Source organism: Mixophyes fleayi, chromosome 7 (assembly GCF_038048845.1).
Source record: "Mixophyes fleayi isolate aMixFle1 chromosome 7, aMixFle1.hap1, whole genome shotgun sequence".
In the NCBI taxonomy this organism is placed as follows: Eukaryota; Metazoa; Chordata; class Amphibia; order Anura; family Limnodynastidae; genus Mixophyes; species Mixophyes fleayi.
In genome coordinates, this window is record NC_134408.1 from 26,818,591 (window position 1) to 26,832,114 (window position 13,524).

General features: G+C 40.2%; 1 protein-coding gene across 14 annotated transcripts in view; it reads left to right on the forward strand.

The window, feature by feature from the left end:
• The window catches only part of MAPK8IP3 (mitogen-activated protein kinase 8 interacting protein 3), a 66,538-nt gene that overhangs the window by 19,224 nt on the left and 33,790 nt on the right, over window positions 1-13,524 (forward strand). For 9 of the 14 annotated variants that reach the window (XM_075179508.1, XM_075179513.1, XM_075179512.1 and 6 more), the window contains exons 2-5: window positions 9,072-9,192; window positions 9,791-9,861; window positions 10,021-10,112; window positions 12,001-12,024. In XM_075179508.1, coding sequence (XP_075035609.1) covers window positions 9,072-9,192; window positions 9,791-9,861; window positions 10,021-10,112; window positions 12,001-12,024 — 308 coding nt within the window. The remainder of the gene's footprint in view (window positions 1-9,071; window positions 9,193-9,790; window positions 9,862-10,020; window positions 10,113-12,000; window positions 12,025-13,524) is intronic. The other 5 variants (XM_075179510.1, XM_075179518.1, XM_075179521.1 and 2 more) reach the window with 1 other exon arrangement.

Below are 13,524 nucleotides of genomic sequence, written 5' to 3' on the forward strand. Positions count from 1 at the left end.
TTATACAAGGGCAATGCTGCATGCACTACTGTTAGGTGCACACAGCTCTCCCTTTTCAAGCAGAACCGTGTGAACCGGGGACTGGGTCCAGCCACCTCAATTATACAGTGCCCCAGGCTTGGAGGGGGGTTTCCAGGTACTAGAAACCCCCTCGGTTTGCCTATGTCCAAAGTACAGTTAATTCTTTAGGTCACTAAGTTGTCTCCCTAGTTAGTTGGGGTACTCTGCCACAGAAATACTACTGTTTTCTCATATATGTTATGCATTCTTGACAGTGAGAATAACTTTAGTAGTTTGGTCATGATGGGTGATTATAGAGATTTCTACTATACTATTGGTACAGTTACTAAAAAGGTTGCTTATCTGTTGACCTAATAAGAATGACGTTAGTAACTTGGACATACAAGCAAATGCAGAGTGCTTTGAAAGAAGTTCAATGTACCCAAAAAATGGACAGAGTATATATTGAAAAGTAGTACATATATAATCATTTGAAATGAAACATATTTTATATTATTTATTTATTATACTTATCGCATCATCTCTGTTCAATAACTGCTGGATCGTAATCAATTCAAATTAATTATTTTCTGCATAAAACAAAGCAAAATGCATTTGTCAGACACCGAGATAGAAAGGAGCTGAGCAGGCAGATGAGAATTGATCCGGCAAGGGGGGGGGGGGGGATGTTAATAGTAGCACCTGGTGGTTTGGCCTTTAAGTGCAACCAAATGTCTGCCGGCCTGGAGTAAGCAGTTGTGATATATACGCTCCCACTGTAAATTATTAATTGCAGGCAGTTCATATTTCCTTATTGTACATTATCCACCACACTGAGGAATAGGAGCTCTGCCGCACTTTCATACATGCTGCCTAGTTGTTTGCAGTTTGTGATATTCTGTCAATGTGGATAGGTGCGGAAAAATATTCTCTAAGAAAATAGCATCACATTTACCTCCGATTTAACGATACAGGGCCTGATTCATTAAGGATCTTAACTTGAGAAACTTCTTATTTCAGTCTCCTGGACAAAACCATGTTACAATGCAAGGGGTGCAAATTAGTATTCTGTTTTGCACATAAGTTAAATACTGACTGTTTTTTCATGTAGCACACAAATATCAACTTTAAATTTCAGTGTACAAATAAGCTATCAAGTATTTGTGTGCTACATGAAAAATCAGTCAGTATTTAACTTATGTGCAAAACAGAATGCTAATTTGCACCCCTTGCATTGTAACATGGTTTTGTCCAGGAGACTGAAATAAGAAGTTTCTCAAGTTAAGATCCTTAATGAATCAGGCCCACAGAGTCTAAATCGCATGGAAATAAGACTACTAAGTAAAATAGTTTTTAAAATAATAAAAAAAAGTAAGGATTAAAGACGAAAAGTTGTGCCAAACTGGAAATGCAATAGTATTATTATTATTATTTTTTTATTTTATTTATAAGGCGCCACTAGGTATCCGTAGCGCCGTACAGGGACAGACAGAAACACGATACAGGGAGAGACAGCACGGAACAGTTAACAAAAAGCACAGTAACTCGGAAGCTCAATGTACAGCTAGATGAGAGGTGAGAGCCCCCAGCGGGGTAGCTAGAGGGGCAGAAGGGCAGGAGGACCTCACGGAGGAGACAAGGAGCTGAAGAGCAGAGTTAAGGTGGTGGAGAACAGGAGGAGAGGAGGCCCTGCTCAAAGGAGCGTACAATCTAAGGGGAGGGTAGGACGGACAGAGACACAAGGGTAGGAGGAGGAAAGGGGGAGAACGCAGAGAGGGAGAGGGGGGAGGAGGAGGAGTATGTTAATCTTCAATAATTCTGTGGCCTTTTACAACTTTTTTTCATATATTGTTTTTCACTTTATGATTAATAGAGCAAATGTTGTTTGTAGGAAACATAAATAATTATTATATTTTACCAGATTTTAGTTCAGTTTGAGTCAACTGTAAGGGATGTAACTATTGACCTAGCAGCCCACCTAGCAGTGAGGGGAGGCCTGGTTGTCCTATCGTGACCTCTGGTCACCGCGTTAAGTTTTTAATTTGAGACTGATCAGAGTATTAACTGAGCTAATTGCCACACTGGCTATATGTTGTGTAGTGGCTATATGGGCTAGCTGGTGGCTTGTGAGGCTATATCAACGTTTTGGCTTTGGGGCTTATTAGTTTGATGGCTTGTGAAACTACATGGACATATTGGAAACATGGGAACATATGAAGCTATATAGAGTCATAGGGAACAATTGGATCGTGATATTTATTTTGCCATGTGGTGCACATTAAATATTTATATTTCCTCTGTATTAAAAAAAAAGTATATCTTTTTGTCCCATGGCACACAAAAGTACTCTCTTTTATGCTGCAATAAGTGCCAAAACACTCATGTCAGCTAGATCATTTTCACCATAACGTGCGCCATGATATATATAAAAAAAATTCTGAGATGGTGTGTGAAATGCTAGGGGCCATTAAGGAAAGTAAGGCAAAAAAATGAGTAAGTTTTCTCTTGGACAAACCATGTTACAATGCAAAGGGTGTAAATTACTTTATTATTTTGCACATAAGTTAAATACAGGTATTCCTCACTTAACGACCGACCTATTTAGCGACCATTCGGACTTACGACCCGTTGTCACGTCCGGCTCCGCCGCTCAGCAATAGGGGAAATTAATGACCTGTGCCCTTGCGACGGGACGTAACCACGCCCGTAGTACCCGCATAGTTCCTTTCTGAGCTGAAGAAGACAAGACAAGACGCACCTGATACCCTTGCAGTCTCCATCGTGCGGTAAGTTAGCTCTACAGTACTTGAAAGCACTTGGTTCTGAAGTAATACTGCAAGGACATTAACTAAACATAATATCTTTTTACTAAAGGGAGGAATATAAAACTGCATATGCACATGCTTATTTTTTATTGCCATGCATATGTATACAGTACTGTACTCACTTAGCGACCAATTCACTTAACGACCTAGTCGTTGGAACGGAACTAGGTCGTTAAGTGAGGAATACCTGTACTGTCTTTTTTTCATGTAGCACACAAATACTTGATAGCTTTATATGTACACTGAAATTTAAAGTTGATCTAGCACATGCCCTACTTCAACTATAAATCTGCCCCCACATTTTAAATTTACCTCCCCCTCCAATTCAACATGGTTTTGCCCAGGTGCAAAGTTACTCCTTTTTTTTTACTTTACTTTCCTTAATGACTCAGGCCCTAAGTATTTAATGTGCTGCTGTCATTATACACTGGAGGGCTCAAATCAGAGAATCCTGCAGTGTAACAGTGGTGCATACATTATAGAATAATGCTACAACATGATTATAGCTAAATTACGCAAATTGCACAATATTATATCAAAGCCCATTCAGGTTCCGTAACTTGTCATTAATTTAAAATATCTATTAAGGCCATCATGCAAATATATGTAGTCTAAGCATTCTACCTACCCAGGAATGGAAACTTAGTACCGTAGTAGCTGGTAGAGGTGGGGGCCTAAGAAGAGATGTTTTGCTTTAGACCTGTCACTTAAACCACTTACAATAGGGGGAGGATGCGGCAGTAGTGTATTTTAAGCCAGTTGTTTCCATTTCAAAACTCCTTTGAGTCTTGTAATGATTTTAGTGATTGAAGGAGGGAAGGGATCTATAACGAGTTGAGAAACTGCTGCTTATATTATTATTAATAATAACATTTATTTATATAGCGCCAGAATACTCCAAAAGACGGACAGACAGAGAGATAGGATCCTGCACAGCAACTTTAACTATTACAGTTAATTAACTATTACATCTGTGGCATGATGACACAGTTCAGAAATTATGTCCTATGTCCATGTATTGATGCCTATGGAGGTGACCATTTTCATGGAGACCAAGATTTAATCAAAGACTGACAGGTAAGACAACATGACTTTAGTAATGGAGACAGAAATGTAGAAGCCACTTCAGTCTCTAGAGATTCATTATCTGCCTTTCTTTAACGCATCGTTGCCTACTCTCCCGGAATGTCTGGGAGACTCCTGCATTTCTGGGAGAGCAGGGCAACCTCCCGGTTCTCACCCCCGAAATAGATAAGTGTGAGGGGGAGGGGCTTAATGGCTCAAATATCATGTCATCTTAGCCCCGTGGCAAAAATGATGCAATTCATCAAGCCCCACCCCCTCCCCGGGATCTCCCTGAAGCCAATAAGGAAAAGTTGACAAGTATGATATAGCTCATACTCTGCTAACATGTTTCTGAAGGCAGACAGTGGGTCAGAGTCATCGCCAACCTGCTTATTAGTAGAAAGGGCTGATTAATCAATCTTTGGATCAGGAACAACGTTGAACTATCCCAATAGTATTACACAACCTATTATAACTTTCTGAATTTCCGCACTAAGTTTTTTGACCTGCCCAGAATTAAGACCAGGAACCAGGCCAGGGTTAGGAGCATATAATGAAGGAAAGGATTATGGTAGCAGTTATATTTATATCCTGCGTCTGTCTCCAGGGGCGAACGGAGGATTGTCGGGGGGGGGGGGATTGGGGTTCCCCCCCCCCCCCCCGACCCCAAAAAAAAAACACCCTTCGTTTCTTCAGCGCTGTCCTATACAGCAGCCACGGCGCTGTCTAAGAAGCGTCCGCGGCGGTGCTGTATACACTACAGCACCGCCGCGGACGCTTCTTTGACAGCGCCGCAGCTGCTGTATAGGACAGTGCAGCTATAGCGGCCACTTAGTTAGCGCAGGGGGGGTTTCTGGAGACTCAGAAACCCCCCCTGTGTGCGTCACTGGTCTCCCCGGTACTGCCTGATCAGCAGGCATCGCATTGGGTATAATGTGATTAGGTCCTGCTGGAAGGTGACATAAAAATTACATCTGTGCAGTAAAATAATGTTAATTTGAGAAAAATTTGTTTTAGCCAATGAAAATCAGTCCAGAAATGTAAAGTAGTAGGATTTTTCTGTAGTTGGGGGACACTGACTTGATTTTAGTTGTACAAGCAGCAGTTTACCTGATGTTCGGCAAATGGTCATCGATAAAAATAGTTTGTGCCACTTTAACAGTTTCAGAAGGAATGTACTATATATTGTAGATCATACTGCAGCTCCTGTATACGTACGACACTCAGAGGATACTGAACCAGTCACTTGTGGGGGCTTCTGTTCAGCAGGCAGAAGACAAGCTGGTGAGTCATCCAGTGATCCAGGGGTCATTAAATCATGTTCAGAAAACACTGCAGGATTGTGACCACATGGAGATACTCTTCCTACATCTTTATTACAGGAATAACACACAGTAAAGCTAGCCACATACCTAGTGACTGCTAGCTATCTTCTAGTTTAAGCTGATCAGCAAATAGGATCAGTGCTTAATCTGGTCATGTGAGTTATGGACAAATTATATAGACTTTGTTGTTTGGGTTAACATCTGGGGGTTGTGATTGCAAACATGGGCCAATGTGGTCATTAGTAGATTTAATTTTTCCTGTCTCATGGATCAAGTCAGATTTTAATCATCAATATATGTATCCCAGATGAAAAATTTCAAGAGTACAGTAAAGTATAGAGCATAAACAAAGCAACTGTGACTGTAATTTTTGATTGAAAAAGTATCTTTATTTGTATAAAGGTGCGAAAAACACACAATACATTACATTTAAGTGTACGCTGTACACCGTGAAACATAATCATACATACATTTTAGAACAATACAAGGCATAAAGTACAAGATATGACATCCTACACTATACATCAAGTGTAGCACGGTGGCTAAGTGGTTAGCACTTCTGCCTCACAGCACTGGGGTCATGAGTTCAATTCCCGACCATGGCCTTATCTGTGTGGAGATTGTATGTTCTCCCTGTGTTTGCGTGGGTTTCCTCCGGGTGCTCCGGTTTCCTCCCACACTCCAAAAACATACTGGTAGGTTAATTGGCTGCTATCAAAATTGACCATAGTCTCTGTCTCTGTCTGTGTCTCTCTCTGTCATCTGTGTGTATATTATGGAATTTAGACTGTAAGCTCCAGTGGGGCAGGGACTGATGTGAATGAGTTCTCTGTACAGCGCTGCGGAATCAGTGGCGCTATATAAATAAATGGTGATGATGGGTCAATTTTGATAGCAGCCAATTAACCTACCAGTATGTTTTTGAAGTGTGGGAGGAAACCGGAGCACCCGGAGGTAACCCACGCAAACACAGGGAGAACATACAAAATGCTTGAATTATTAGAGAAGATGAACATAGCTCCGTCTGGCTGAATAAGTGTTGTACAATGATATTACTAAGCAGACTTGGCAATTTGATGAGGTAGCTAGAGACAGCTGAAGTTAGAGAACCCGCTCCTTCCTCCAAGATCTTCTAAGTCAGTCCAGGATATGGCAGTATTCATCCATTAACTCTTTCAATATTATTTTACCGTATGTTGTGGTACCTGATGATCTACAAATAAGGTTATGTTAATGCTTCTATGGTGTATATAATAACATCACACAATGCTCACAACTGTTATCAGTGTTGGGCAACACGTGGTGGGTTTCCTCCTTCGGGTGTGCTGTTTTATATTCTATACCCACCTCTTACATTGTGTGGTCTTGTTTGAGGTCCTGTTTTGTTTGCATTGTACTTTTTATATGCAGGTTTTTATGCTTGATATATTAATTTATACTGGGTCATAGATATTCTGATTACATTATCACCCGCAGAGGATCATAGCCAGCCTCTGTCATTGATAATGCTATATGTGCTAGTCTCGCCTTGGGGATTGGTGATAAATAATTGTGGTGCTGATAAAGCCAATAAAGTGTTGGTGAAAGGTTTGTATCTTAGTACTCTGTGAAATACACACTGTACTGAAATGGAAAGATACGTAGATGGCAGTTTGCAGTTAAGACAAAGGGGTAAATGTATCAAGCTGAGAGTATTCTTGCGGGTTTGAAAAACCAATCAGATTCTAGTTATCATTTATTTAGTACATTCTACAAAATGATAGCTAGAATCTGATTGGTTGCTATAGGCAACATCTCCACTTTTGAAACCCGCCGGAAAACTCTCAGCTTGATACATTTACCCCAAGATGTTACATTGTAACATTTTGCCTGTTCAAGCAATATGTTATAGCTTTCCATTAACTCGCGAACATTACTGTTTTCGCGTCTAAAGTTCCACGTTCACATGGAAAACCATTAATAATACTATACAATTTATCTATTTAAGCTGTAGCAGGTTTGACGTTGTCTCTGGTCTAACCTGTTTACCTTGCTGTAATTTAGAGAGAGAATTTATTGTGAATTTTGAATCAAGTTAAAAAAAAACACTTAAATATGGTATCACATTAGCTTGATTAAAGGCTGAATCCATCATTGTGATTATTTTAATGTAACTAGTTATAATTTTCCTAAAGGTTCAGTTTTCACCATACTAGTACCGTCTGATTTCTATCAGAGTGTATCTATCTGTTGATACCTGCAGCTGAATGGTCTTATCCAAAGGTTCATCGCTGTATGCTGCCATATGTCTGTGAATCTCACACCCAAAAGTCACTGTTTTAAATCAGTCAATAAACTGGACTGTTTATAATAATATGTGTTTAGTTGTTGGAGGATACAAAAGGTGAATAGAATTGCTATGTACCTTTTACGTATACGTTTAAAGTGTTCATATTTTTTGGGTTTAAGTAAACTTTAAAGACACCTATGTGATGTCATTAATAGTTCTTCCAGATGTTCTGGTTTTCTAAGCACTTATTTGGGGTTTTGTTCATGCCCTATATATAAATTCTGTTGCCCTACAAAAAAACCAATTCAGAATTCACCACAATGTGGTATTGGGCCTGGCACACATGGGATTTTATGTAAAGTGTTTAACACCTGTTCTAAAAGAATATTAAATGTGGTTTGATGCTGTTGGTTCAGAAATAATTTAAATTAATGGATCTGTACACATTCCCTGAGAAGCGTTTGTTTTGCATCAATGCCTGCAGCATTCAGTGTTAACGTGCGTCAAAATACAAAAATACAATGATGGCTTATAGGAGTGTTTATTAGGTACGCAGTATGCTCAGTTAAAAGCAAGAACAAAGTGTGTGTGTGTGTGTGTATGTGTGTGTGTATATCATACTTGCCAACTCTCCCGGAATGTCCGGGAGACTCCCGCATTTTGGGAGAGTCTCACGGACTCCCGGGAGAGTGTGGCAATCTCCCGAATTCTGCCCACTTCCTTGTGAAGTGGGCAGAATTTGTTCCAAACTGCGATTCTCCATGAATTGCGACATTTGGCCCCTCCCCGGTGTAAAATGATGCGTTTGCATCCTGCCATCACAGGGGCCGGGTCCAAAATGACACGATTTTTGGCGCTACGCCCCCCTCACGCCCACCTCCTCCGGCAGACTCCCGGAAGACAACTTAATAAAGTTGGTATGTATGGTGTATATATATATATCTATATCTATATATCTATATCGGAGTCAGATTCACAGTATATAGCTGTTCCCTTGAACGGCCATGCCCCACAAGCTCTCTTTTGAATTGACACCTGCATTCCCATGACTATTGGTTCAGAAAACAAAATGGCTGCCGTCACGGAGGGTGGCAAGCATTTCAACTTAGTGCTTTCAAGAAGAGATAGCTCTTCATTTATTATATATATATATATATATATATTTTTTTTTTTTTTTTTTCAGAAAAAATTATTTGCTAAAATCAATAAATTAGTCATCTCCTTAACCATTTTTGGATGCTTTAGATTAACTTTGTGTAGCCTGCACGAATCTCTGTTGCTATTATGTATTATGAGCCTCTTATATGGAGTTTTAAAATAACTTTTTTTATTTATGGGTTCCATTCCGCTTAAAGAGTGAAGTGGCCAATGTGTTTTTATTGATATCCATGACGTAAATAGGGCATCGAGTCTTCAGATGAAAGTAACTTTTGGCGAAATTGTTTGTAAAAAGCAGTGGAGTATTGTAGAGATGATTAATAGAACAGTACAATGATATATCGACTCTGTGTCTGCGGTCCTAACCTCTGTGTCTATGGAGGGGGCGAAACCGTTTCACCTGTGTATTTGCTTTTTTGTCTTTTGCAGAAATTTATTGAGTTTGAAGATGCACTGGAACAAGAGAAGAAAGATCTTCAGTATCAAGTGGAGAGCCTGGAATTTCAGTCTCGGCAGCTGGAGCTAAAGATCAGAAATTATGCTGACCAAAGTACGTTTTATTATCTATTCTGGGACAGACCTTTCGCTGGACATCCAACCAGTCGCTCTGATAACAGCTGTCCATGTCCCTTTTCACCCATCTATGGTTAAAATAGGCTCCCCACAATTTAGTTATGAAATTCAAATTATATGGAGTCTTTAAATGCCTCTAAACTTAAAATATGAGCCACCAAGTATTTATGTGAATGCAGCCTATCAATGACCTAGTAGTGATGTCACTAGTTCCTGATGATTTGATAGGCTGCTTACCATTGAACATTGGTTCATACCACAAAATGGCTGCCTCCATTGTGTTGGTAACAGGTACATTTACAGCATTTGATATTATGTTTAACCTTATTACCTATATCACTACAAATTATTTTGTTATCAGATATTATAGTTCCCCAACTGTGTCCTCAAATACGTTTTCAAACAGGAAGTGTATTGTGGGAAGTGCCAGAGGCCATGATGGACATGGATATAGGACTCCTACAAGACAACTATTTTCCAAAATATACTCTTCCCCACTTTCATTAATTTTTCTTTGGCTTAATATAGGTAAAGTTTATGTTGCAAATCCTGAATAATTTTTTCCGCAAACTTAGTTTCCAGACTGGAAGAGCGGGAATCGGATATGAAAAAGGAGTACAATGCCTTGCACCAGCGACATACCGAGGTGAGCGTGGGTGAAAGCACTGTGACACTGAAGGTGTTTAACCGTGGAGGTGATGGGGCCACCTCACCGATTGCCAATATTCTGTCGCTTGCTGTGAAAAAGATTTTACACGACAGCCGTAAAAAGCAAGATCAAGGCGCCATTTTGTTTACCTCATAGATGATCCAGACGTATGTGGAACACATCGAGCGGTCCAAACTGCAGCAGGTAGCAGGAAACAGCCAATCAGATGGCGGCGTCACAGGCAGAAGGTGGGAGTTTAATGAAGTGATTAAAATAATTGTGTGTAGCAGGGCTCCTCGCAGTGGTTATAGAAGCTGGCACTTATCTGTGTGTCTAAGCTGCAGCAATTATTTACTTTTTACTCTTTGTGGTTTTTCGGAAAGTTCTGAATAATGGGTTTCTGGATAACAGATCTCATACCTGTATCTGGAACGTTATCAGAATAAATCCTTCACGTTGTTCGATGTAACTAAGTGATTTCTGTTTTCTTCATCTTCTTTATGTTGAGGTGTTTACAGGAAGGTCTACAGACATACTTCTAGAGTAATAATCATGGCACAGGAGTGGTAGTACAGATGTATGATATCTGTATATTCTTCAAAGTAACTCTTTTTTGCAAAATTATTTGTTTTTCCACAATTAATTTCTTATATTTGCTGCTCCCCCAAAACCTGCTTCCGGAGGGAGCTGCCTCAGCTTAATTCATTATAGGGACACCTAGATATAACAGTGATTTTATTTTTCTATAATACAGATGTTAGTTTCAGAAGTTTATCCATACATCAAAGTCACTTGTTCATTATAAATCTATAACAACATTGATGTAAAAAAAAAGAATCATATAATATTACAATAAACAGATAGAGCTAACAAAACAAACATTTCTATAGGGCAAGTGCTCATAGTCTCCCATTTGTATTTTTAGTTAGTTAATAAAGTTATTAAGAGAGCAATGAAAAGGCACCTAGAGCCCTCTAGTCATAACTTATGGGCCTGATTCATGTTTGGACGTAAGTCTCTTTATATGCCGTATCTTTCGTGAAATATTTCTGTGTGACTTAAGTCAATAAATGCAATTCATGTCTGGACGAAAATGACACTTACCACTGCCTATGACTTTAAAGACGGAACGGGGAGGAAGGGGGCATATTAACGTGGGCACAGTAAGGGTGTGCCAGGGGCATTCCGACATAGATCCGTCCGATTCAAGTCCTGGGATTCGTATCCCTTGCACCAGCTACAGAGCAGGGGTTTGAAAAAAATGGAGAGGTTGCCTATAGCAACCAATCAGATTCTAGCTGTCATCGTGTAGAATGTACTAAATTAATGACAGCTAGAATCTGATTGGTTGCTATAGGCAACATCTCCACTCTTTCAAACCCGCAGTTTAGTAAATCTAGCCACGGGTGTAAGTGCCGACTGATAGTGATGACTGACACTGCACAGTCTTTGTATTTAAAACTACACATATGTGTGCCACTATCTAGTGCAGAACATACAGTGTGTATTAAGAGCATCTTTATGTATTTAATGCAAAAAAATAATATATTTTTTTAAAATCAATATTTTTCTTAATGGTTATACTGTTAAGAGTTGTTCATTTATTTTATAATTATTTATTTTTTTATGTGATGATGTGACCTTTTATTACAGATGTTATATACAGCATTCTGTTCTATCTGTTGTACATAGGACAAGTACTGTGTAGCCAGAGTGTATTTACACCCAGATTCAAATTGGAAAGAATCTTGGGATACACTCGGACTTGAGTACGGTCGGAACTGCGCTCAAGTTCCGAAGTTCCGTGTTCTTTTTTTAAAACGCCCCTTGCGTGCAGGTTGCGTCCGAGCATGGATCAGGCCCTAGATGTGCCTACGTATACATTGTTTCTCTTTGTATGTACTGATGGCTGCGTGTGATACCGTGTTTAGTGACACACCTGCATCTTGTTCACACACGGCTTCTAATTTCTACCACATTGTAAACTGTCGTGTCTGTTTCCACGCTCGCTCATTTTATTTCTTTTTTTGCACACGTTTATGCATGGACTTGGCATCTAACCGCTGTTTTCTTGTCTTGCTTCTCGTGCTGTGGCCGCTGTGTTTTGGGTGTTTTGTCTGTGAATTGTCACTACAGTCACCGCCAGTCATGGAGGAAGAGGTAAATGTCACTCGCACTGTGTGAATAACAACAAGGGTTTAATTATAGGGGTGTCTCAGCCGCTAATTACAGGAGGGTAGAATTGTACCAGTCAGTGTTACTTGTTTCCTTTCATCCCTTTTGTTATTTGATGATGTTGATAGATATTTTGTATTTATTTTAACTTTTGACTTAACCATTGCCCACTAAGCAAATTATTAGGGGGTTTCCCTGTAGTAAATCCCCTCTTTTCTCCCCTGGCATCCCCGCCATTCGGTCTGATAGGTAGGGTCCTGACGCCGATATATTGATTGGATGCTGATCTCCTTCAGTGCTGCTTGGCTCTCATTGTAGCTGGTGGGATCCAACACAGCAGCACTAAGGTTATTTATAGGAGCCGCTGTGTCGGATCCCTCCTGCGATGGAGATAGCCGACCAACATTGAAGGGGATCAGCAGATACGATTGCAGGGGCCCTGCTTTACAAATGGTGGGGCTGACAGGGTTGGGACACCCCAAAAGTACATTATTGGGAAGGGGGCTTATTTAGTACTTGGACTTTTTAAAATGGAAAACCTCTTTATGGAAACTATGATCCTTTTTACCAGGTGAGGCGCTAGCCATTAATTTGTTTTATTCTGCGGCCAATTCATTCCCATAACAACCTGCGGTTGAAATAATCTGCCCGGTGCTGTCCCATGACCCCCCTATGTTCTCTTGTCCCTGGGTCAGCCCTCCCCTGCTTTTTAGTCTGGAATCAAATTTTTGCTTTACTTCTGTGTCAGCTATGGTGGAATAAACATGTTATTCGATCAGTTACAACGGGCTTAGTCCAATTATACCACAGATTTCTCTTCTTCAGGGTACCAGCATAGTCTGACCTCCACCAAAGGGTTCCTAAATGGGGGGGGGGGGCAGTGGTAGAAACCCCTTTACTTGTGATGTGATATGAGCAATCTTAGGGTATGTACACAGTGCAGTGTTTGGATGCATTCAACACATAGTGAATGCAGTTTGCCTGGATCTCTGATAAGGACCATTGATCTCAATGGAAATGCACTGCTGGTACTGACAGGTTTTGAAGTGCAGGACAGACCAAAAATACTACAAGCTGTGTTCTAGTTTTATCTTATTGAGGAAGTGAAAGTTTAAGGTTACCTATGAAAAGCACTCTATGCAAAACGCTTTGGTTTTGCACCTGTGCACCTAGGTGCCCCCCCACCCCCCAGCGCATATCAAGGTGCATGCCCACTATCTGGCAAGGCTTGCTGGGACTTGTAGTAGCACTACAGCGAGAGAGACGTAGGTCTCTGTCCTAAGTGGAGATAGGTCCGTGTACAATAATTATATTAATATTACTTACAATGGGTTATATTTTGTACAACTGACCTAAAAATTAAAAAAGGTGCAGCGCGTTTTATTTTGTGCAGATGTAGCTGTCTTTCAGCTGTGTGCGTTTATTGGTGCACGCCTATATCCCACTTTTTAAATTTTCACTGCGCAGATGTTTTGTGTAACATCT